We start from the raw sequence: 26,075 nt of genomic DNA on the forward strand, positions 1-26,075 counted from the left end.
TGTGAGAACCCCTAAAGTATCTGAGACATCTCCCTGGAGTTAGCAGATATGGCACAGGACACATCGGAACTGATGCTTCTCCAGAAGGGTAGCCTGAGACCAGGTAGGACATCCCACAGCTTCTCAAGTGGCTTGAAATGTTCACAGAACTGATTGAGCTGTTGGTCAGTGTATTCGAAGGAGTCTCGAGATTGATCCATTTAACCACCCATCAGCTACTTGCTTAGGGTCAACCTACGGAGATCTCCAGTGCTCAGCCCAGCTGTCTTAGCACCCAATACCATTTGAGAGGCTATAGGCTACCCCATGTTGTCTCCAGCTGCTGCTCCACGAGGGCACTACAGTCCTGTAGGTTGTGTGCCAGGTTGGCCAGCCCTGTCTGAATGTCCCATACACCATAAGTACCTTAGATATAACCGATGCAGGACACCACACACCCCTTCCCCAGCTCTACTGGGAATTAAAACACCTATCTCATATGTAGACATTGACATGTACTTTGGTGTCTACAGTTCATCTAGAGCTGAACTGCAGCCCAAAAATTTCTCGGGAGCTGGAGAAAATCATGTGTCATTTTCAGGGTTGCACACACAGAGAATTTCTCTTTTGAGTCCTCAATCTGTTTATAGATAAATTAAGGTATTCTGTTTGTATCAAGACACATGGCAACACAACAAATGCCCAGTACAGATGTTGCATGAAGGTAAGCATGCAAACATTCCCCAAACATGCGAATACCGGTGCATATGTGTATCAAGCTTTTACATGAGCTTTCCAAGATTCTCCTTGTTATGTGCTGTTTTAAAATGCTCCCACTGTTTTAGAAAAAAAACCCCACAACTTTTCTATTTATCATCTAGAGCTGAACTGGAAACCATCAAGCTGCTTGTATTAATATATGCAACTTTGTGATTTATTATCGGTCCCCTCATCCCATCTATTTTCTGTGCCTCAGATGTGTAATTAACTCCATATTGGCAGCCCCATCTGCTTATGTCTACACAGGACATGTCTGTACTGTCGTAAAAGCCAAATAACAAATTTCCTGATCACCAATATTGCCTTGCACTTCAGGGAAGCCGGCTGGCTCTCCAGGAGGAGAAATTTCATATAGGAGCAGCTTGAACTCAAAACAGTTCCTGGTGCAAGCACTGTGGATGCAGGCAACTTGAGACCAGAATGGTGACAAACGTGACCTCACATCCCAGCAGTGTGGCTGCCAGGGTGACATCATACCCTGCAAGCAGCGTCAGGATGCAGGGGCACCAATCCTAACTGGGGTGCTGCAAACAACTAACAGTGTTCACATCAGCAAGAGTGAAAGCTGGCTCCATATTTATTTAAAGCTCATTTTTCATTCCTTTACCTCACATAAGGCTTTCTCTTTGTCTCGCCCTTTTCACCAGCTCTGAACATACAAACCACAAAACCAGACCCAAGCCTAGTGGAGACAAAGATGCCTCTGCATCCAGTCTTCACTGATAGGCTGTGTCACATCAACTCTCTTTTCAGATGGATGCAGAAGGTTTGGTTAACCTACCCCTCTGTTGTTCTGGAGTATCAAAACCTATTACTGTTTTATAATTATGTTTATGTTTGACAGAAATTTAAAATTGCAGGCATTTGTAAAAGTTTAGATGCCTTATTTGAAATAACAGCTTACGATGTCTTCATCCATCAAAGGGACTACGTAAATATTTTTTCAGTTTTATTAATGCAGTAAGTGCAAACAGTGTAAGTAATGCACAGTGTATATAATGCTAGGGACCATTTAAAAAATACATTAAAACTATTTGCTGTATTGTAAAGGTTTTAACATTGAGTCAGAGTTGGTGTTTTCCCCTCCAGAGAATGTTTTTATACATAATAGGAAGATATGAGGTTACATTACTTTTAGGGATTTATTAAATTTGCTTGCTTCTTGACAATATATTATATATCTGGCATGCATTTTCATAAATGCCCAATGAATTTAAAATTAAATTACATTTGGGAAATCAATTTCTGGCTGTCTCAATAAATCACAAACATTCTAGCTGTAATGTCTGTATGGTGGAAAGGAGCTGGGTCTTATGTGTGTCCCTAAGGCTCAGGAATTCTCTTACCAGCCTTGCATGTTTTTAATGTGGCCATTATTTAGGAGAATAAATACATGACTGTGAGAAAGGTCAAAGGAAGGTGAAAAACGTTAAGTGGGATGTCACTAAAGGCACACATGAAGCAGGATATATATGTTAACACCAGCACATAGCAATTCAGTGATTTGCCTATTAAGCCGGAGCCAAATTTCAATTCCAAATCAATACTTTGCAATGGATTAGCCAATGTGGCAGGAACAGAGATTGAAGGCTGCCCTAACCCCGTAAGGGTATGAAGTGTGCTTACTGAAAATCAGGAGAAATGTTGTCCACTAACACAGGGAACCCACCCACACAGGAAAAAAAAAAAAAAGAAAAAAAAAGAGGAACTTTATTCTGTGTTAAATCAGATACTGCAGAAATAGCAGAGACAGGGCAAATCTCTGTTATCACTAGAACAGTATTTTGAAAGATAGGCACTATTTAGTGAAAGAGAAAGGAGTAGCACTGTGCATTAGAGAGAAGATAGGCATAAAAATAGCACAAATAAATAAGAATTTTTGAGGATCATAATCATTTTGGGAATGGCTGCTCAAAGTGGCCATCTAGAGCATAAAGGGCGTTGGTGACAAGGCCTCAGGCTGCGTCTGGATGAGTAATCGGCTTTGGAGTGGGGCTAAGCATATGCATGGCTGAGTGCCACCATTTCCCATTTACATTGCTGGCCCTAGCTTTCCTGTCAGCAGCCCAGGATCAAAGTCTCCCTGGATGCTTAGGAAAACCAGGATTTGGTATTACCTCTCAGGGTCCTGAATGGCAATACCCCAAACCTCACCTAGACTTCATCCACCTGGACCACAAGGACAAGACCTGAGCCATCCAGAGCTTGGCCTCTCCCCCTCTAGAGACTTACGGGGGCTGAGGAGCTCAGGTGAAGGCAGCCTGCCAATGCAGCTGAAGAGGTTCCAGTAGGGATGGTGAGTCAGTCTGGTCTCGTAAGCAGATCCAACATCCACCTAAGCCAGCAGACAGATATGCACACAGAACTGGATTTAGATATTGAGTGTGAGAATATTGTAAGGGGATTCCAGTGATGTATCACTACGGAAGAGTTAGTTTCTTTATGACTGAAGAAAAACTGCTACTGTTAAAGAAGGAGGTAGTAACTTGACAGAAATAAATATAGCTATTTGAAAATTGTGAAAGTTGTCTTAAAAACACCTAAGAGGGATGTGGAAATACATGTAATCACTGTGCATGAAGAGTTTTCATTAATATTTTGATGAGGCAACAGTATTCCTCACTTTAAATTTACAAGTTAGAAATATGTTGGAATCATGAGAAAAGCCTGGCAAGTTTACTTTATCTGTACACTTTTTATGACCTTCCAAAAGCACCATGATAAAGTGACCCTGCAGAAAAATTGAACTGTGTCTCTCTTGGCTACATCCTGCTAACATCACCTCAGCAGTCTCATTAGAAACAGCAAGAACTGGAAAGTACTACTGAAGGAGAGCTGAGACAACTGGGGCCTATAGATTTCATTTCAAGTTTTAAACTGAAACACATTTTCTGCAATGACACAATTAGAAACACAGAAACAGATGTGTGAGATTTTGATGCCGTCATGAAAACATCCTGATGCCTAATGGATCCAAATCGAGAGAGGGGGGATCTGAAGTGCTCATGTTCTGCATCAAAGCACTGCTTGTTTATCGTGGCTAAGCAGCAGTGCACACACACACACACACACACACACGATGAACACATTCTGCAATCACATGCAGCACCCTGCACTGACTTTCTGGGCAGGTTCACATAAACCAAAAGCCAACCTGCTTGAGCATGGATGCCAAAAAAACAACATCAGCCCACCCAGGAGAGAGTTTTCACCAAACACCTCTTGCCCCCCCCACAGGCAGCCTGTGTGTGGGTGCCCAGCGCGTCCCGGGGCAGAGCAGAAGGCATGCCCAAGTGTAAGGTAACTCAGTCCAGGACAAGTAGAACTGGAAAGCAGCTAAAAAGAGCTGGCTGCATCTCAGAAACTTTGGTTTTAAAAGAAACAGTGTAAAGACACTTCAAATTTACAAAACCGGACATCTGCAGGACGTGAGTTTACAAGTTTTTGCCTATTTAAGTTTCTGTAATGAAACCCGAGACTGAAAAAGCACTCGATAGATGGGCAACAGGGGCCTGATAAGAGCGCTTATTTTTTTTTTTTATGAGCTACCTGGCAGAAGTTTCCACAAACAGCATCCAGAGAGAGAGACATGAAGGAGCCTGAGCTCCCCTGTATGGTGTGTTTGATGGTCACGTCCTGGCACATAGACCCCAGGCACCAGCGGGGCCAGAAATGTCTCCTGGCAGCACCCGTGAGCCCCGGAGGTGAATCGCTGCACTTGGCCTGCTGGGGAAACAGAGGTCTTCTGGCTGAACAAGGACGACGCCACCAAAGACCAAACACAAGTGAAACGTAGGAAGGAAAACCAGAAGGACACCCGCTATGGGCAAGCTCAAGACCCATCTCCTTCCTGGTTAGCTGCACAGAATCACAGAATTGTCCAGGTTGGAAGGGACCTTTCAGATCATCGAGTCTGACCATCAACCTAACACTGACAAAACCCATCACTAAACCATGTCCCTGCACACCACGTCTACCTGTCTTTTAAATACCTCCAGGGGTGGCGATTCCACCACTTCCCTAGGCAGCCTGTTCCAATGCTTGGTAACCCTTTCGGTGTAGAAATTTTTCCTAATACCCAATATAAACCTCCCCTGGTGCAACGTGAGGCCATTTCCTCTTGTCCTATCGCCTGTGACTTGGGAGAAGAGACCGACCCCCGCCTCTCTACAGCCTCCTCTCAGGTAGCTGTACACCGGCCGCAAGGAAAACAGGTGCCCGGCGGGCACAGGCCGGGGGGCCAGAAGGAGCCCCTCGGTCCCTCGGGAACCGGCCTCGAACGCCCGCCCGCTTCAGCCCGGCGCCCGCCCGCGGTGCGAGGGCAGCGGGCCCTGCCGCTCGCCACCCGCCGTCCTGCGCCCGGGCCCCGCGGGACCGGCCCGCTTGGCCCGGCCAGCGGCGGCGGCGGGCGGGGGAAGCCGGGGGAGGTGGGAGGAGAGGCGGGGAAGGACTCGGGTTGCCGCTACAAATCCGGTGACAGACCCGCCGCCGGCACATGGCGATCGGCTCTTCCCGCCCCGCGCTCGGCAGGTGGGTGCGGGGCGGCGGCACGGCACGGCACGGCCGTGGAGGGTGTGTGTGTGTGTGAGGGGGTGTGTGTGTGTGAGGGGGTGCCTACCGGCGCTTCCCCGCCAGCTCGACGCCACTTGTGTCCCAGCGGGTCCTTCCTCCCCGACGCCGGCTCCCCCACGGCTGAGGGAGCGGGGATCCCCGAGCCGGGCGGGAGGGGGGATGGGGAGCAAGGGGGGGCGGCCTCCGCGCGGCGCTGACGTCGCCGAGGGGCCGCTCCGAGGAGGCTGAGGCTCGGGGCGCCCAAGATGGCGGCAGCGGCGGGTGACGGGTGCGTGCGGGGGCGGCCGGCGGGAGCGGGACGGGACGGGACGGCGGCTCTGCGCCCGCGCCGCCCGGGGACGGCCGGAGGGAGCCCCACGGGGGAGGGCAGGTGGGCGGCGGGGGACGGCGGTACTCCTTCCCCTGGGGGGGAGCGGCGGCGCGGTGCGCACGGAGGGGCAACCTGCGGAGGGGACAAGTTGCCGCGGGAGCGAGCCGGGCACGGCGTGGGGCCGGGGGAGCCGCCGGGGTGAGGGGGCGGCGGCCGTGCCAATGGCTTCGGCGGGGAAACACGGCCCCCGGGACCGTCCGATCCCGCCGCGGTCGGTGTGTGGCCGGGGTGTCCGTCCGGGACGGGTGAGGGGACCGGGCCCCACGGTGGTGGTGGACACGAACGAAGACTCTTGGTCCCCTCACCCATCCCGGAGGGGTCGGAGAGGCGTCGAGGTGAGGTACAGCCGGGGAAAAAGGAGAGGGAAGGGCGGGTGTGGGTGTCAGGGCTGCCGGGCGGGCCGCTGGGGTCTCCGGCGGCTGCCGCTGCGGGCTGTCGGTTCGAGGCGAGGAGTCGCGCCATGCCGCGGGGCGCTGGGAAGGGCCGGGGCGGTCGAAACGGCCGTGGGCAGGCTCGTACCCTCCGGCATCCAGCCCACGGGTGAACTGAGATGGGGTGTGCTTCACTCGGAGTTACTGTCAGAGCGGGGGAGCCAGGCGTTGTCCGAGGAGCTGTCGGAGCAGTCGGAGATGCGTAATTTTCTAAACGGGAAGAACTTTCCCCGCGTGAAAATCCAAAGTGATAAGAAACGCCGTGTTTTCCATGCTTCTGTGGCAGTGCTTCAATCTGAACTATTTGTTTACCTTGAACTCTCAACTGCAGGAAATGCGGCGCGGTTATTTGCAATGAGAGACACCGAGTGGTGTAAGGCTGCTCCGGTGGCTGGTCTCCTGGCTGTGCTCTATGCACATCCCTTAGCTGGCGACAAAAAAAAAGAGGAAAAAAAAGTTAAAGGACGATCTCTATGGCTCCAAAGAAGGGCGGCTGGAGGGTTTCTTTTCAAAGGCTGTTTTGTTAAAAGTCGGAAATCATTTACAAAATTTCTTTTTTTGAAGTGCTGCTTTGATTTCTGTGTCTTACTGTTATGCCCGCAGGACTGTGGTGCAGCGTGAATTTATGCACATCAATGTTTTCTTGGGTTGTTTTTTTAAAAAAAAAATGTTTAAGAAAGCAGAAAAGCCTTCTAGTTAGCATACTTATTATCTAAAACTTTCAGTTGTTTAGGTACGCATGATTCCTGTTTTTTCGTATGAAACAGGTACTCTGAACCTGGATCTGTCATCTGATTTAAAAGCCAGAATATTAATGGCCCACAGAGCACAGCGTGTGTGTATATATATTAGTAAAAGTATGTACTGCATTTCTAGTCTAACGCTTGAGATAGACTGTTTGGGGTTTTTTTCCATTTATATGCCAAGCAATTAATTACGAAAGTAGTGAGTAAGGGGAAAAGATTTCCTTTTGTTTCTATTTAGAGTTACAATTTTAAAATTTATCAGCTGTGAAGACGAATCTTAATTTCTTGTTTACATGAAACACAAATGGGAGAAAAACATTTTCTTGACTTATAAGTTGTTTTTTTAACATCGAGTACTTTTCAGCTCATGAGTTACCCCAAAGTGTACACTTTGCCAGCCATTCTTCAGTGAAACTAAAGAAACGAGCATGTCATTAAGGTTGAAAAAAGGTTCAATGAAAAAAAAATCCTATTCCATATATCTTTATTTCTTGCTTGTGAAAGTTTGGCACAAGAAAAGATTTTGCATATCTGTTTTCCCAGACAACTTAATGTTTTCAGTAGTGCTATTCTGTATGTTAATACTTGTTATTTTGCTTACTACTTGAGCTCAGGTTTGTGCTAGGAATACAGGAGGGCTTGATCTCTGAAGTGCTGGTCGACTAATTCACGGTTTCTTTGTCTGTGTGCACAGAACTGAACCTCGGGAAGAAGAATGCAGGAACTAGTGCTGAATAACTTTCTTTAGGGAATTTTAACGTTGGAACGTTTGCCGGTACTATTTTATTCCAGCTGCAGCTTTCTAGTAAGCGTGGGAATAAGTATGCAGTAATTTTTTTAGCTTTCTTCCACCATTATCTGTTACTTCACTCCTGTTTTTTCCCCGAGCTATTCTATCTTGCCATGTCTTGGTTCTAAGGTAAAGTTTTTAAATTTTGTGATTTGATGTAGTTTCAGTGCTTTAGTGCTCCACATCTTAAAACATTTATGCTTTCAGTGTCCTGCTTGGCTTTCAGCTGAAGTTTTCTTGGTCTCAGTTTTGTACTTTTGGATTTTTCACAGTCTTTTTGGATATTTCTGGTTTTTTGACCAAACTCTGCATTTTGATTTCTTCGCATTTTTTTCAAAGGAAGACTTCTCCCATGCCAAGATGTTTCCTCCCCCTCCCCCCTTCTACCCCCATCTCCTTTCTCCACACATCGACGTAGGTGGGAAAAATGTCATGCTGGCTTGGTTGCTGGTGGGGGAGCTGAGGTTTTAGCTTTTTTCTCTTCAAGGCGCTGATCTTGCGCTTTCGTAGAATCGTGTTGCTTTTGCATGAAGAGCTTGATTGTGCAACCCCTGGTTTACACGGTGATCGCCCTGAAATCAGCAGACTTCTTTTGTCCTCAGCCCAATATCTGCTTACATTGAGGCGTGTAAGTAGTTTCACTCTAGATAATATTTTTAAAATGGAGAAAAACAAATTTTCTGACCACATAATATTAACAAGGAGGAAAAAAAGAAAAGGGCACAGTGTTTACAAAGTGTCTTTGACAAAACCAGAAAGGGTTGACCTCTCAGACTCCTCTGACTGGCAGCATTGCTGTATGTGACAGCCCTGTGGGAAGGCAGGGTTTAGTGTTGTTTTCTGGCCTGCTGGAAAGGTCTGTTACTAATATGTTATGCAGGAGAATCTATTTCTGTTAGCCCCAAAACACAAAGATGAGTCTTGTCACTTAAAGTCCTGTCTACCATATTTAATTGTTGCAGTGCATTTTACATATCTATTACTTTAGTATTCCAGGAAGAATTAACAAACAGTTCTACTCTGAAATTTATGTGAATTTTATCAGTGTTAAAAAACAGCTATGTGGAAAACACATTGTCAGAGTAAGAGAAGACCTGGGATAACATAACTGGTCTTATTTATAAATACAGTATAAAAGCTAATTAGTATGCACGACTATTTGTAAAAGAATCTCATTAGCAGCCTATGAATAGATTACCTTTTAGAAGGAATGTTATGGATGCTAGCAAGCTGAAAAAGTTCAGCAAGCCATTATTTTTGTGATCTGTTGACCATAGCACACAAGGGATCTTGACTTCCCGTAATACACTATGGCTGGTACTTAAACTGGGAATTACTGAATGGGTACCCAGAGGTCATGGCGCCTGAAATTCTTCAGTGCAGTGAGTATGAACTGGAGACAACTCTGAAATAAATTGAATGAGAATCATTAATATGGCGTGTAAAACTGTGTACAGTTACTAGTTTCACTACAGTTGTCTCAACCTTTTCTGTGTTGCAGAGTAAGACATACACAACACATGCAGTGCTGGGTACTGGCTATGTGCTCAAAGAGTTATTAAAGCTTTTATGCTGGTATCTGTAACATTTTTAAAAGGCACTAGCCATGGGCCGGTTAACCAATCAAAGCCATTTTTTGTTAAATGTTTTAAGTACAGTTTTATCTAAGTACTAGATAAAAAATAAAGCTGCTTTCCTATCCAGCTGCAACTTTTTACCTTCTTCCCTTCTTTAGTGGTGTCATGTCACTGTATGTTAGGGTTCCCTCAATCTATTGCTTATACTAACCTAGACATCCGTTCTAAATTGAGTAACCTATTCTTGTGTATTTCAGAACTATAAAACTGGATAAATATTAGCATATTCAAGGATAATAGCTGGAATATAATATTTTGGGTTCTATCCAGAGTTGTCTAAATCACTCAGTATTTTTGTAGCATGGTTTACTTATCTGTAAAACATAGAATCCTGCGCCTTGATGTTCTGCAGTCTTAGGCCACTTCCACAGTATGCATGCATTTGTAATAGCATAACTTGTCTCACTTGGCATAGCCTGGATATTTGACAAACCCTTGGTACTCCTCAGATGAGGTAATCGTTTCATCTGGCATGTACTGTGTGTAATGGTACTGGTGCTGTGTTCTATTTAGCCCTTCTAGTCGCTGACATCGTGGGCATGAACACCCGAGATCAAATATAAGCACTTCCTGACACATCAGTTTTCTCTAGGTGATCTCTCAACTAGACATAGTCGAAGGAAAGATGGTAGAACTTAATAATGAATGAATCACTGTCTCTTTAATTTTAGTTAGTCAGAGCCTGCCTGTTTGCTTTTTCCCATTAGGTGCATTTACATAAACCAAATACAGCAGCTTTGAACAAATAAATGCTACCACATAAACTTAGTAAAGAATGTAAGCCAATGCTAGCCAAATTTTTAACTGATTTTTTTGAAGATACAGATTAGGAAGATCTGTTCAAAATGCAGGTTTTTATAAAGTTTGCAGCAACTGAGGTAAATATATAATGGTATTTTTGTCTTATGAAGAAATCAAGTTCTGCTTTTCCAAGTAACTCTTTTTCTTTCAGAGATTTTAGGATGATATGTTAAAATGTACTTATTGAAGATGTATTATTGTAGAAAGCAGCGGTACAATGGTCTTGCCTGAGCACAAAGGTGCAGTGATTTAATTAAAGGTGTGGTTTAATTACGGGTTTGAGTTGTATAAAGCCTCGTTTGTCTGAACTGTTGGCACTGTGTAAACATAATAAATTTAAGTGAACTTTGCACTTGTGCACCTGTATGTTTAGGGATAGAATTAATAGAGGCATTTTAGAATCATAGAATGGTTTAGGTTGGAAGGGACCTTAAAGATCATCGAGTTCCAACCCCCCTGCCATGGGCAGGGACACCTCCCACTAGACCAGGTTGCTCAAAGCCACATCCAGCCTGGCCTTGAACACCTCCAGAGATGGGGCAGCCACAGCTTCCCTGGGCAGTCTGCCCCATTTTAAGTTGTGTTTGTACCCAAACTCTGTAACATGTCTTCAAACTAAATCAGCGCTCCTTTGTAAAAAACAGGCCTAATCTAAATGTAGCAAGTATGCTTCAGTCCTGAGCCAGAAGGTACTGGGAATATAAACAGTGATAATCAGACCATTTAGTCTGAACATCAAACTGCTGTTGATAATGTTGATAAAGTTGGTTGTGGCTCTGCATAACATTGCTTTTATATGTTTGGTGGGACTTAGTTGGATGGAAATCATGATTGTAACCTCAAGTATGAGTTTAATAATGCTGAGATCTGTAAAAATGATACAGCTGGGTATTTATGAACTGTAACTCATAACTTTTTCTTTTTTTAGTTGCAGATTGAAGTATCATGGACAGAAAATAGTTTGGATGATGTGTTTTGCCAGCGTGTCGCTGCGGTTTTGGTTTTAACAATGGATAAGTGTAAGCACGTAGGACGTCTGCGACTGGCCCAAGATCACTCCATTCTGAATCCTCAGAAGTGGCACTGCGTGGACTGCAATACGACAGAATCCGTGTGGGCGTGCCTCAGCTGCTCGCACGTGGCGTGTGGAAGATACATTGAAGAACATGCACTAAAGCACTTTCAGGAGAGCAGTCACCCAGTGGCATTGGAAGTAAACGAGCTGTATGTTTTCTGTTATCTCTGTGATGATTACGTTCTTAATGATAATGCAACTGGTGATTTGAAACTGTTGCGAAGCACATTAAGTGCAATCAAGAGTCAAAACTATGAGTGCACTACTCGGAGTGGGAGGACTTTGCGTTCTATGGGTACAAGTGATGATTCTTACCTTTCACATGGTGGTGCCCAAGCCTTGCTTCGGAATGAAGATCGCATGTTCACAGCTCTCTGGCACCGACGGCGTGCGTTCCTGGGCAAAATATTCAGATCATGGTTTGAGTTGACACCTACTGGAAAAAAGATTTTGGAAGAAGAAAGGCGTCGGGAAGAAGCAGAGGAAAGAAGGGACAAAGCTAGGAAGAGAAGACAAGAACGAAAGCGTGAATTGAAAGCAGAGATGGAAAAGATGCCTCCAAGAAAGAGCAGTCGTTTACAAAATCAGATTAGAATGTCCTCAGAAACAGCACCCTGCCTGCAAAAAACATCACAGAGTATCAAATATGTGGCAGAGTCAGAAAAAACGTATACCTCAGATGAAGAAAGATTGAAAAAAATAAGTGATTCGCCAATTAAACGAAGGCCCACAGTGACTCCTGGGGTAACAGGACTGAGAAACCTGGGAAATACATGCTATATGAATTCTATCCTGCAGGTATTAAGTCACTTACTTATTTTTCGAGAATGCTTTTTAAAGCTTGATCTCAACCAAACTCAGGAACTGCTGGCAACAGCAACTAATGGTAAAACTAGATCTTCGTCTAAACACCTGTCAGTAGCTGCCTCAACATTACATGTGAATGAGAACCAAGAGAAAGTAAAGGGATCCTCTTCTGTGAGGCGGCCTAGTTTATCCTCTGGATTAAGTGGAGGAGCATCAAAAAGTAGAAATATGGAACTTATTCAGCCCAGGGAGCCCAGTTCAAAGCATATTTCTCTCTGTCATGAGCTGCATACTCTGTTTCAAGTTATGTGGTCTGGCAAATGGGCACTGGTGTCTCCTTTTGCCATGCTTCATTCTGTGTGGAGACTAATTCCGGCTTTCAGAGGATATGCCCAACAAGACGCTCAGGAATTTCTCTGTGAACTTTTGGATAAAGTGCAGCAGGAATTGGAGACTACGGGGACCAGATACCCAGCTCTCATCCCTGCTTCTCAAAGAAAACTTATAAAACAGGTTTTGAATGTGGTTAACAACATTTTTCATGGACAGCTATTAAGTCAGGTATGTTTTATGATATTTTTTTTAAAAGTGTGTAATGATTTGTAGTTATGAATTTATACTGGTCAGTGATGGGCATACTTAAAAGGTTAATACATTTATAACTCCTGAGGGGGGATAGGGAGCGTATAATAAACACAATTTCAGAAGAAAGGTCATTTCTAAACCACAACAGTACTACTAAAACTTTCAGTAGACGAGTCACCTGATAAACATAAGTGTTAAATTTGGTATTTTAAAGCACACCGTAGCAACTACTGAGAAACACCTGACATTGCTATTGGGTAACTAATTTGCAGGAATAAAGAATTTACAATTATAAGCATCTAGTTTATCACCATAGTGATACTAGATAAAAGGTGTGAAGGCAGGTGTTAATCTCGTCTAAGTGGAAACTGATTAGGTAATGGATGCCAAGCAGAGTATTATTTCAGTAAATAGCTTGAATTTGAGATTCATTACTACAGAGTAGTTGCCTGTCATGATGCAATGTATGGGATTACTAATACTTTTTTTTTCTGTTACAAAGACATAGAAGGTTTTGTCAACACAGGAACCAAATCTGTGGGGTGGAGGTGGCAGTTGTTTTCCTTTTTTTCTGCCTGACTACTCTCCTTTTTGCTTCTTTTGGGCTTCCTGTTAAGTACTTCAGCGTGTCCATTTACTATTATGCATATCCCAACTGTGTGCACGTGCAAACGTCTGAGAACTGGCTGAACAAACAAATGCTGTTTGAATTAATCTGAAAACTAACCAAATTGCAGCAGGACCAGGGTTTGAGAAAGTCTTAGCCCCCTGGAATTGGTCTTTATGGATGCACACATTACTGAAGGAGCGCAGAAGCATTTAATGGATATGTTGTGTGAAGGAGTAGAGGTTTAATACAAATTAAAAAAAATGTGGATGTTCCCATTATTCTGTTTGATTGATGGCTTAATGTTTTTAGTATGTGAAGCTAGAGATCTAAGTGGTTTTTGACTATGTTAGGATTGTTTACTGCTATGATATCTATAAACTTTATAATAAGATAATAGGACTTTTAAAACCAGGGCTGTTTGCAGCACGATAGCTTTTAGGTCATCTTAGATTTTGCATAAGTACTAGAAATTGTTATATCTACTAATAAAACCAGATCATCTTCTGCCTTTCATTTGGCCCAGTGTAAGAGCGTTTCTGTTGGCATACTTCCTTTCCTCAGGGTAGTAAACATATCTTGTATCAGGGTTGCGCTAATACAAGTGTCTGGTATATTACCTCATTAAAGCTTTATTTGAAAATCACATTCCTCTCCCAAATAGTAACTTTGTTAGTAAAAGTAATTGCTGAAGTATACTGACAAGGCTTGGTTGCATTCTAAGTCTTCTTACAGGGCTCACTTTTTGGAAGAATTTTCAAAGGCTCTGAAGACACAAGCATTATTTCAGTAGCACCACTTCTTTCACATGTTTTTTAGCTTTGTTATGTGAGGAGGCTTGTGACTAGAAACCCTCCCACCTTCCTGAAACCAGGGAGGGGAATAGTGAGAAGTGTCATCGAATAAGACTGAAAGGGAATTAAAACAGTTTTGAGCTATCCCGTGACTTCTGTGACTACAATACACAGCTCTTTTACTGCAGCTGGTCAATGCCTGTATGCAAAATACAGCCTTGATGAACTTCAGAATGCCTAGAGTGAGAGGACCAAGGAAAGGAGAACAGAGGCTGTTATCTGTAGTAATTTTCCCCTGGCTCATTAGGCAGTTCCCACTGGCAGTGTCCAGCACTTTACCTCCTAATGTTCCCTTTGTCTTCTGCCACTCCTTTGTTTCAGTTTAGTCTTCATGAGCACTTTTGAGTATGAGAAGTATTAAAAGCGAAAGGTAACCCCAGAAGATTTACATTTCTTCCTTGATAAAATAAAATTCCTGCTTCGGCAGGGGAGTTGTACTAGATGATCTTTATGGTCCCTTCCAACTCTAAAAATTCAGTGAAATATATTGAGGTCCTCTTAATGATTCAGTTGCTGGTGTTTGCACACGGAAGTATGAGCTTTAAAAACTCTATTAGGCAATTATTTTCCTCTCCTCAATAATATTCCTGCATCGTGATTTCTCTAGGCATTTATCAGAACTGGCATGAACTGCTATAATGAAGTTAACAAAAAAGTCAAGGAAACATCTGTACAGGGCCAAAGAAAAATATGAGACTTCTTGCTATGTTGTCACACCTTTGACAACGTTAGGTCTTAAAAAAAAAAAGGAGTGTATGCTTTGTCCTTGTAGGTTTAACTTTATCTTAACTTTACCTACCTATAGGCTGTAACAGTATGATGATTTATCTCTGGAAGATAATGGGAGCTTAGCCTGCTGCTTTTAGATTTTAGTCTAGAGTATTTAATAAGCTACATCTTAATTCAGTGAATAAGAGGAATTGAGAAGCTTGTTCCTGTGTGCGGATGCTTTCCATTTTAGTATCACTAAAAAGTTACACTTACTATCCTTACTATTGAAAACATTAGTTAAAAATACTTGATTCTGTGAGATACTCAAGTGCAGTAGAATCAATATTCTTGACCTTCAAACTTCATGAATACTGTGAACTCCTTTTGATACAGTACACAGAGGATCACTTACAATCCAGATAAGCTGTATGTTTACTTAGGTTTCACATGGCTTTCGCATGTGCAATAAAACATTTTCCCCTTTTTTTTGTAGCTGTTCTATTTTAACTTGAAGGGAAGCCATAAACTGGAGTTTGCAATCAGTCTGTTGCTATTGAAATGGCTGCCTGTTTCAGCACTGCAACTGAATTTAGGATTAAGGAAAGAGAAGATTGGGTGTGTGAGAATCTTACGCAGATTGCTTTTTGGTAACTAGAAAAAGCTTTAGGTGATGTCAAAACAATTGCACATTTTATATGAGTTAGTGGGTTTTGTTATGTTCTCAGCTGATCTAAAGTAAGTCTTCTTCACCTACTACTTGAAATCCTTTACTATTTTATGGAATACCAGATCAGGTAGTGAGTAACTCCAGGAATAGCATGAGTGGATTTCCTCTTGAATTTTTAAAAATTTTTTTTATTTATTCCAATACCCTTTTTAGGGTTACGGCTTTTTACTCTGAAGTACAAACTGTGAAAATTCAATACCCAGTACATCTAAGGGAAGTAAAGATAGGATATATAGCTACAAAACCCTTCCCCTCTATTCCTTCCTTTTTCACATACCAGTATTTCTCCAGTGACTACCTGGAGAAGGTTGTGCTGTAGCACTTACTGGGCAAAGGAGTCTGTATCTTGTAAACCTATGTTTTCAGAGGCAGATCTGCTGGAGCAGTGGCTCATCCCTCTCAGCCCCACTGAGACTGCAAGCAAATGCCAGTATGTATATTTAAATCCTAGTTGTTTCCAGTCTCTCAGTGCTTGTACTCTTGTGGGAGGTACTGTCTCCTGTCCTTAATCCTTCAATCAGAAAAGAGCAAAATACTGACTACACTATGAAGTTATGTGCTACTGGTAAACTGACCCATACTGATCCACAAATCATTGAAGTACACTTCAAGAGCTCAAGGAGATTAGCCTCCATCTCAGAAATGGCCCATTTCTCCAGCCTGTCCTGCTTCCTCTGGAAGGCAGCACGACCCTCTGCTGTATCAGATGCTCCACCCAGGTTTGTGTCATCTGCAAACTCGCCGAGGTTTTAACAGAATTGGCCCCGGTATCAACCCCTGGGGTACACCAGTAGTGTCTGGGATCCAGCTGCATTTCATGCTGCTGACCACAATGTGTTGAGCCTGGCAGTTCATTTAGTTTTTACTCCATCTTGCTGTCCATTTATCTAGCCTGCACTTAATTGTTTTTTCTGTGGGCATGTTATGGGGTGCAGTGTTGGAAGCCTCACTGAAGTAAAGATAAACAACATCCACTGTTTTCCATTTACCCACTGGTTATCTGTACCAGTCATCTCATTGTAGGAAGAAGGCTATCAGGTTGGTCAACTGTGATTTTCCCATCATCAGTCTTAATCTGCTCCCAATTATCATCTTATCCTTAATATCTTTGCAAAAGGTTTCCGGAATTTTTTGCTCCATCAGCCTTCCCCGTAGGTCTGAAGGTGATGCTGATTGGCTTGTAGTTCCCCAGAGCGTCCTTGAAGACAGGAGTGACACTTGCTTTCTTCCTGTTCTCAGGAACATCCCCTGATTGCCATGACCTTGCCAGGTAGAAGATGACCTTGCAGTGCCATCAGCCAGCTCCTTTTGTTCTTTTAGTTTAATCAGGGGTAGTTTCTAATTCTAGGCAAGCAGGAGGAGGACAGTTGATATTTTCTGCCGCTAAAAAAGGCCCAGTAAGGGAGGAGAAGAGATAAGGTTTGTGCTGACTTATGTGAAAGCTGCTTGGGTACGTAATTCAAGGAAGAAAATTAATGTTGAATTATGAAAGCAGTGTTTTACTTAACTGGTGCATGTTGCAAAGCAGTAAATAGTTGTTGATGATTTCTTCATAGAGTGCTGTTGATTAAATTCAAATTTAATGTAAATGATCAAAGAAATACCTAGCCAACGTAATTTTAACATCTTTTTGGAGTGGTGAGGAAGGAACCCTTTAGAAACTGTTTTGTTTGGGGTTTTGAAAAGTCTTTGTGAGGATTCCACTGCTTTTGAATCTGGTGCCTTACATAAAGCTCTGCCTAGATTTCTGTTACAGCAACACCCAACAGCAGTGCAAGTGAAGAGCAGTGCCTGTGCTGGTGTAGTAATGAGTTTCCTCTACAGCAAAGTTGTGATTAGTTACTGTTTCTTCTTAGGACAAACCTATCATCACAGACTGAGAGGTTTTTTCCCAATAATTCACCATTTATTATAGTGATGCCTAGTAAGAACTAGCTTTTGGTATCTCTAGGCGTACTTAAAAAAAGGCAACCAAGTGGTTTGATGACTTCCTGATCATGTTTCAGACAAAATCTGAGCAATGTGCCTCCCCCCAGCCTCACTCAGCACTGCAGAAGAACAGTGTGCAGCGAAATGAAGAGAAATGAACATGTCAAGACCTAGAGTGTGAAGTAGTTTCTAGCCAATGTAGTATGCAAACTACATGTAAAGTTTTAAAAGGCAGTGATTCTCCTTGTAAGTCTTGCTTCATTTACTTACTCACCCAGTGTATTTCAAGATAGGTAGTCTGAGAGAAGGGGAAATGTGCAATTTTGGGGTATTTTAAAGCCCTTCAGTTTTGGGTAGTATGCTATGAGTTAAAGTTTGAGGGAGAATGCTGGGGCTGACTATCGTGCAGTGCTGTATATTAAGTCTCACACTGAATAAACTGTTAAAAACCATGAGAACTTCAGGTAGGTGATAGGAGGATTTGCACTTAGCCCATCCATGACCTGTATGCTGATTTCTGTATCCTGGTATTAGTCTCTGTGCTTTTATGCGTTGCCTGAATCACAAAATGGTTGTCAAGTTGCCTTCCAAATAGATGAAGGCGACATTTTAAAAGAAGTTAATCCATAGGAGGCCATTGAATCACAGACCACGGTTTGCTATCGTTATGCTTATGTTATTCTGCTAAACAGATACAGATGATTTTGATGATGGTGTATGCTTATCATTACAAAGCTTAGTTATTTTTGTAACTGAATAAATACAGTATGGACTGTCATGTGGAATTCCATATTACAGCAGCATCCTAGAAGTCCCCTTTGATTACTTTGCTCTGGAAAAATTCAATTGCTACTCTTTCTATATATTTCTCATATAGTGAAAACTTTAGTAGTGAAAGACAAAACCAGGACTGGCCATCTTCCTGTTCTTAAAAATCAAAGAATTACAGCAGAGATGGTAACAGTTGGCTTCTTCTGCAGCAATATGTTAACTATTTTCTTTAGCTGCATTTAGTCTGAATACCATCCGGGGCAGTGGCTGTCCATCAAATTATTGTGGGCACAATGATGCTTGTCTGAGTGGCCTCCATGCTTAACTTGAATTAAGCAATTTGATCTAGCTCTTTCAGCCTGGCCTTTGGCCCATGATTGAATGCTGAGCTGTAACCAAACAATTGTATATAGCACCCCTGTTTCAAGGCATGAGAGGGTGGTCAGGGCAGAACATAAGGTAGAGATTCCAGACTAGCTAAAAACAGTAATTTACTTTCTTTGCTCTAATGTAAGCTTCTCGTATAGCTTTGCTATAAATGACAGCATTAAGGCTCCTTAAAATAGCAATCGTGGGATGTAAAGGGGAGATGAAATCAAACTCTGAATTTGTAAAATACAGTCATAAAAAGATAAATGTCACTAACCAGATTGCTCAAGCAAAGTCACTGTCCTGTTACTTTGAGCATACTCACACCACAAAAAGTTACATTGGACAGACGCATAAAGTTTTTGCCAGCCCTTTGAGTTCACGTTTGGGGATTTTTTTGTTTTGTTTTTTATGAAAACTTCACATCTTGTTCAATCAACTTTTGAGCAGTTTGTACAATTCCAGTGCTTTTCATGCAAAAAGAAAATCTGACTCGTACTGTGTGAATGGTAGTGGAGCGTGAGATAAAGAAGTCCCATTTAGGGCAGAAGGAGTAGTGATGGGAGTGTTATGAAGCCTGTGCTGATGGACGGGCCAGTGCAGATGGATTCCATGGAAGGGTAGGGACCCTCCTACTTGTTGAGCAAGCCAAATTGTAAACTCAGGCCTGGCTAAGAAAACTACTTCCAACTTTTTTTTTCCAGCCCTGATTTCCCTCTCATTTCCCATTGAGTTGGGAGTGTGTAGAGGAGCAGTTAGTGCACTGGGGCTGATATGGTTGGGTGTGTGCTTATCCAAATATGTCCCTTGGCTGTTGGCAAGTACGCAAATCCCAGATAACTCTTCAGAGTTTAACTTTGCTGCAGCGTCACAGTGCGGAGGAGTGTCTTGTATTTGAGGAAGTAAGTGCAGCTCTACATCAGTACAGGATTTTGTCAAAACAAATCAGCTTTGCTCACAGTTGCACGACGAGATGAGAAGCAGCATGAGTTTATCTTTTTTTGGTTTTTTGAGAGGGAAAAATTGGAAGCTGGATTTCTTTTTTATTTTTCTTTAGGGTAGTACTTATTAACTAGTTGAGAAAGAGGATATTAAAATAACCTAGATTGTTAACATTACACACTAAATTCAAAACTTCAGAAGTTGTTAAAATTATCTATACTGAGTTCATATATGTACTTCATCCTGAGCCCGTTAATCTTCAGTGTGCGTTCATGTGCAACAAATTCTTAAGTAACTAGTCAATTAAATAAACTTCTGGCCCAACAAAATCACCCATTTGTACAGCAGAAATCTATTAGTCATTCTGTGTTTATGCTGGAGTTAGCTTGAACTGTGGCCAAACATATCATTTTGTCTCCAAGTCTAGATTCCAGCTCTGAATTACTAATAGTTTGTGGCTTTGAAACGTTGCCAGATGTTAGCACTTACAAAAGAAGCTCCTGTCAATGTAAATTACAACAGAAGATTCTCCTCTTTTCTGCCCTGTAAGTTCAAAGTTGTGTTTTCTAAGAACAAGGCAGTGGCGTTTTCTTCTTAGAACTTAAAGCAGCAAACAGCTTTCCTAAAATCCACTGCTAAACGTGTGCTGGTACACAAATGCACATCCTCATTAGATAGCTAACATATAGATAGTGTATAAGCTGTTGTAGCTAATGAATGCATTAAATAATTACTCACAAGAACACCTAGGAGGAAAGTACCATAAGGTGGCAGATCTGTCCATATATAAATTATGATGAAATAACAGACAAAGCAGGGTGAATACCTACATAACAGTAAATCTCCAGAGGAAAATAAAGGAGCACTTCAACAAAACCGAGTGTATTTTTACTCCTGTGTAGTCTTATTAACCGGATTGAAGAGAATGACAATGAATTTATGTGGAACAGCAACACAAAGGCGTGCCTGTGAAATAATAGTATTTGGATCCCTTGTGGATTTTCATTCCTTTATTATTACATCTTTGTATTACTTGTTCCAAAAAACTTGTGGTATTTTCCTAAATAGGAAGCATGCTTACAGAGATTTAATTTGACAATTATTTACCCGTGTGGTGCAAACTTAAGGACGTATTTGATATTCCATTTACTGTAAAACATGAATGGTGGTGTCTCATCACACCTGGCTGTTACTCTGAGCTGATAAATAACAGGATCTTGACAGTTTGGTCCTATCTGAAAATTTTGAATTCCTTTATTTTTTTGGTGGGAAAGTTTCATTGTTGGGGAAGGGGGTGGGAACGTGTTGGATGCTTATGGAAGTTTTGTCAAAGCTATCTATCTGAGCCCAATTAAAATTCAACTTATTTTTCAGAATGCGTCTTTTCTAGAGCAGTAAGATTTAGAGCTGCTTGAATAAGTGATCAACTGCAATTTATAAGCAAATAAATACACTTAACAGTAGAAAACTCGGGTAATTACTCTTCAGGATTGTATTGTACTTTGTTGCATTGAACACAGCAAGGTGAACATATCTTTAGTCTCTCGCACACACGATATTTACTGGTATTTCTGTGTAGCCTTTATGAACTATGCTTGTTACAATCTAAATAGAGTTTCACTACTGCGTAGGTCAGCTGTTAATAGATGGTGTTCATCCACATGGATTGTGAAAGGGTGGAGGTCCTTTGGAGGAAGACTCAAATGATGTGACACTCTTCTATAAACAGCTTCAGCTGGCTTTTAGAAACTGCATTGCGAATCAACACCTAATGTGTTGCGTTCCAGCGTAGAAGAGTTACTGCTTTTAACTTAACTTTCGTAAATACTGAATGTTATCACAAATTAATTGTCCCCTGCTGAATTATCTGCATTTTCCAGGTTGACTCGCTTCACTTCTTGACATTTTATTTATGTTGTCTTACTGCTTGTCCTTTCCCTAGTGTGACGATGGATCCACTTACTGAAAGAAGAAATAAATTATTTTTACCTGTTAATTTTTCTTTGAAGAAGTGTGCTTCCTAATCCAGGCTTCCCTGGAAGACTTACAAAGTAAGAAGGATATGACTTTAAAATCCCCAGCCGTGTGTTGTGTTCTTGGTTTCATTTTTGTTGTTGGTTGTTTTGTTTTGTTTTGTTTTTTTTTAATTAACCTAAACTATAGTTTCTTTCTTTCATGTAAATTTTCCTTTTGGTGTGTTTCTTTTTGGAGAAAAGACTCCCGAGACTCCACCAGCTGCTTTCTCTTGGACAGTCCCAGACAGACCATTTTGACACTGCTTTTGTTTCTCAGTAAAACATAAGAACACATACCTATTTGTGATAACAGTATTCGACATGCTGCTTCAGAGAAAAGAAAGAAGGTGTATCATTTCTTCTGTTAAATGACTACGTCTTTGTTGCATCGGTTGTCTCTAGGGAAAAAAAATGATAGATTTTTAGAGTTATGTTATGGTACACTTTAGCAAAGGAAGTTTTTTTGAGTGTAAGCAACTGATGAAATGTTGTTTTACAGGTTACATGTCTTGCCTGTGACAATAAATCAAATACCATAGAACCTTTCTGGGACCTATCCCTGGAGTTTCCCGAGAGGTATCATTGCAACGGCAAGGAGATGTCATCTCAGTATCCATGTCTGCTGACAGAAATGCTGGCCAAGTTTACAGAAACTGAAGCTTTGGAAGGAAAGATATATGCATGTGATCAGTGCAACAGTGAGTAAAGGCAGTATGTACTCATGCGTACGTTCTCTGTGTAAAATATAAAGTAAACTGATTGTGAAAGTGTGGAAGGAAAATACTAAAAGTCTTAAAAGTATGTTGCAAATGAAGTCCTGGTGTGGCCACTTGACAGCTATTACTCACCATCTAGTAGGTGGAATTGTTCAAAGGATGTTTTAAAGTGTGATGCTTCTCTTCGATAAAGTCTGATCACACATTAATGGGGATTCTGATACTCCCAGCTGAAGAATCCATGAGCTTTTTAAATTAAGGTGACTAACCTAAGTGACCACAGGTATTTTATACTTGCATCATATAATAATCCTTGCAAAATGGCTCTCAGAGTGTATCCTTTTTAAGGATACTCAAATTTGGTGGATAATCTTAGAGTGAAACACAAGGCTGTTATCGAAATTTGTATTGTGTAACTGTGTGTTATGCCTCAGCAAAACGAAGGAAGTTTTCTTCTAAACCAGTTATACTCACAGAAGCTCAGAAGCAGCTTATGGTGTGTCGGCTACCTCAGGTTCTCAGATTACATCTTAAACGGTTTAGGTAAGTAGTACCGCAACAAACAGCGTTGCAAACTGACCAGTTCAGTCCTGCTCTTCTGTTGTTTGGGGTCAATGTCTTTTGGCTTCAGTGTCATTTCCCTTTACGATGAGAAATAGTTATTAGAAACTTATTTTTCTTGTTTAATTTAAACATTAATAAGACACGCTATAAATTGTGAATTGATCTTTTGGATTCCAACTACTTGCTACTTTAATACTAAAATTATTTCATCCTTCTTTTCAGTCAAAACCTACTAACCTCTCTGTGAACTCTGTTGATAAAAATTAATCTTGTGTTATCTTCAGGTAGAGCAAATGCTCATTTTCACTACTGTACAAACCGAGATTGTATTCAGTGGAAATCTCACATAACGTTCATATAACCAGACACATTAATGGATTAGCCTGAGTGTAAGGAAGTGGAGACTGCATCTATGTCAGCTCTTATCCACACATTAGTACAAAGTCTGTCCTGAATACAAAGGAACTGAAAATGAATAGAACAAATGGGAAATGCCAATGAGATATAATACGTGGGAAGTACTTCCCACTCACCATTATACAGATCTCAAGATGGATATTTCAAAAGATGAGAATAGTAGGTACCATAAACACATTTGAAAAGGTCTTGAAATAAAGAAGTGAAAGAGGAAACCTAGGAAAAAAGCGTGCAAATTAGCATTTATTTTGTGCACCAAGACAATAGTGAAGATAACACTTGTTATGTTAAAACATAATTCGGAATGCTGTGTTATTTCTTTGAAAAACATGTAAGTTTTCATTTGACTTCTCAGGTGGTCAGGACGCAATCATCGTGAGAAGATTGGCGTACATGTTAATTTTGATCAAATGCTGAACATGGAACCTTACTGCTGCAGAGAATCCCTCAAGTCCCTTCTACCTGACTGCTTTATCTACGACTTGTCTGCTGTGGTGATGCATCACGGGAAAGGCTTTGGCTCAGGGCACTACACTGCCTATTGCTACAATTCAGAAGGAGGTAGGAACCCGCCGTGAAAGAAAGGGGTGTTCGTAATTCTAAACTCATCAGCTTACTCTCTGTTCTCAAACGCAAAAGGGAATCGCTTGTAGCTGAACTGCCTGGAGTGAGAATTGCAGTTCTGCAGACCAAAACAGTTAAATTTTTGTATTAGCTTGTTCAATACAAAAATTGTATTGAACAATTGAACAATTTATGAGACTTTACAGACCAGCTGTAAAGTCTCATAAATCTGAGGAAGTGTCCTGGTTTCAGCTGGGATAGAGTTATCTTTCTTCCTAGTAGCTGCTGTATTTTGGATTTAGCATGAGAATAATGTTGATAACACATATTGCTTTAGTTGTTGCTAGGTAATGCTTAGATTAAGTCAAGGACCTTTACAGCTTCCCATAGAAGCTGAGAGGGAGTATAGACAGGACAAGCTGGCTAAAGGAGTATTCCATACCATAGGTGTCATGCTCAGTGTATAAATTGGGGTTGGCCAGCAGGCAGGGATCACCAATCGCTGCTTGGGACCGGCTGGGCAATTGAGCATTGGGCAGTATTGCATCACTCATTTTGTATATTCTTTTATTGTTATTATTACTGCTGGTATCTTCTCTTCCATTACTCTTCTGTTAAACTGTCTTTATCTCAACCCATGAGGTTTCCTTTTTTTCCAGTTCTCCTCCCCCATCCCACTGTGGGGGACAGAGTGAATGAACGGCTGCATGGTCCTGGTTGCCACTTGGCGCTAAACCATGACAAAAAACTAAGCTGGGGTTTTAAAATGTAGAGGCAAATATAGTAGATCAACTGAAATAGTATAGAATTTCTACACAACTTCTTAAATAAGACTCAGTAATTAATTATTAAACACAATGCAATTACCTCACATCAGTGTCCTGATGACTCTCTTTTTTGTGTATTTCTTCACTGCAGGATTTTGGGTACACTGCAATGACTCGAAACTCAACATGTGCACTATGGAAGAAGTATGCAGGGCTCAAGCTTACATTTTGTTTTACAGCCAACGACTTACTCAGGCAAATGGACATGGCAAAATACCATGTCCCAGCACAGCTGAAAGTCAGGAGCACACAGAATTAGCTGACTGTTCCATGGACGACAGTAGCAGCTAATCCAAAGCCAGTTAACTGCGTATGGTAAAAGTTTGAATTGTCATAACTATATATTTTGAAATGAAATTAAAAGTACAGTATTGTACTTTTTTACTTTGAATCCGTGTACAATGTTTATATACTTTTGTATTAGTTAAAGTACTCTTTACAATTGTTAGTAAAAGTTTTTATTGACAGTAAGTAACCTAGAATTTCAACACAGCTATTTTTTTAAGAAAAAGATTGCTATTTGCATTTAACTCTTACCTCAGGCTGTTTTTTAAAGCTGGTTTTGTATTTTGATAATCTTTTTGAATTGGTTTAGAAAAATGACTTTCAATGGGCAACTGATGTTTCTCTGGTTAACTTTCTATATATGCTTCTGTACATTTTATAGTATAGTTTTAATGATATCATGATTCTTACTGTCTGCAGGAATTGCTACTAGGTCTTAGAATATTAACATTCACCAGCAAGGAATGTTTTACATGTCAAATAGTAACTGAAGTTTTTGTAGGAAACTTTCTGTATATTATTCACGACTAAAGTGAAATTATTTTGCAAGCTTCAAGGGAGCTACACTAAAGATACATTGATAGAATTTCTTACAATCTGAAATTGAGGAAGTGGAGCATGTACTTATATAAGTATGTAAGAGGAGTGTATAAAAACACAAGACTGTATCTTTACCAAGACTTCCATGTTTTAGCCTTAACAAGTCTGACAACTTAAAACTCAAGTGCCAAATTCGAAGTACCAACTTTGACAACGTGGGGTTTTTTATTCCAAAACTTAAAAAGCATTCTTAAAAAACAACCCCTCAACAAAACCACCCTCACCCACACCACTGTCATTGCTACAAGAACATTAGCACCTCCTTTCCTGCATTGGACAAACTTACATTAAATTGTAGCATCATATGTTTCAGTAATCTCTAACAAACCACTGAAAAGAAGCTGTAAGACTTGTATGAAGCATTTTTCAATCTGACTGATTTCCTTACCTCCAGCTGCTGTACCTTCTCCATGGTCCCTACCACTAGCATTAACAGAACTGTGCATTGAGGAGAATCCAACAAGCAGGAATTATCAGTCTCCACATAGAGTAGTTAATGCCAAGTAAATTTTAATTGTGAAGTTATTTTGCATAAGTCTTATGCAAATTGTTACCTCATCTTCTGCAAAGTTTATACCTCAATAAAATGCCTTGATGTGGACAG

At 41.4% G+C, this 26,075-nt stretch overlaps 1 protein-coding gene across 1 annotated transcript; it reads left to right on the plus strand.

Annotated features, from left to right (window-relative positions):
• Positions 1 to 5,538: 5,538 nt before the first annotated feature.
• On the plus strand, positions 5,539 to 26,075 carry USP44 (ubiquitin specific peptidase 44). The gene is made up of 6 exons (XM_074168306.1): positions 5,539 to 5,599; positions 11,035 to 12,549; positions 21,998 to 22,196; positions 22,649 to 22,757; positions 23,551 to 23,756; positions 24,678 to 26,075. Exons 2-6 carry the CDS (start codon positions 11,116 to 11,118, stop codon positions 24,875 to 24,877), a joined length of 2,148 nt encoding a protein of 715 aa, XP_074024407.1. The 5' UTR covers positions 5,539 to 5,599; positions 11,035 to 11,115; the 3' UTR covers positions 24,878 to 26,075.

Source organism: Numenius arquata, chromosome 2 (genome assembly GCF_964106895.1).
Source record: "Numenius arquata chromosome 2, bNumArq3.hap1.1, whole genome shotgun sequence".
NCBI lineage: Eukaryota > Metazoa > Chordata > Aves > Charadriiformes > Scolopacidae > Numenius > Numenius arquata.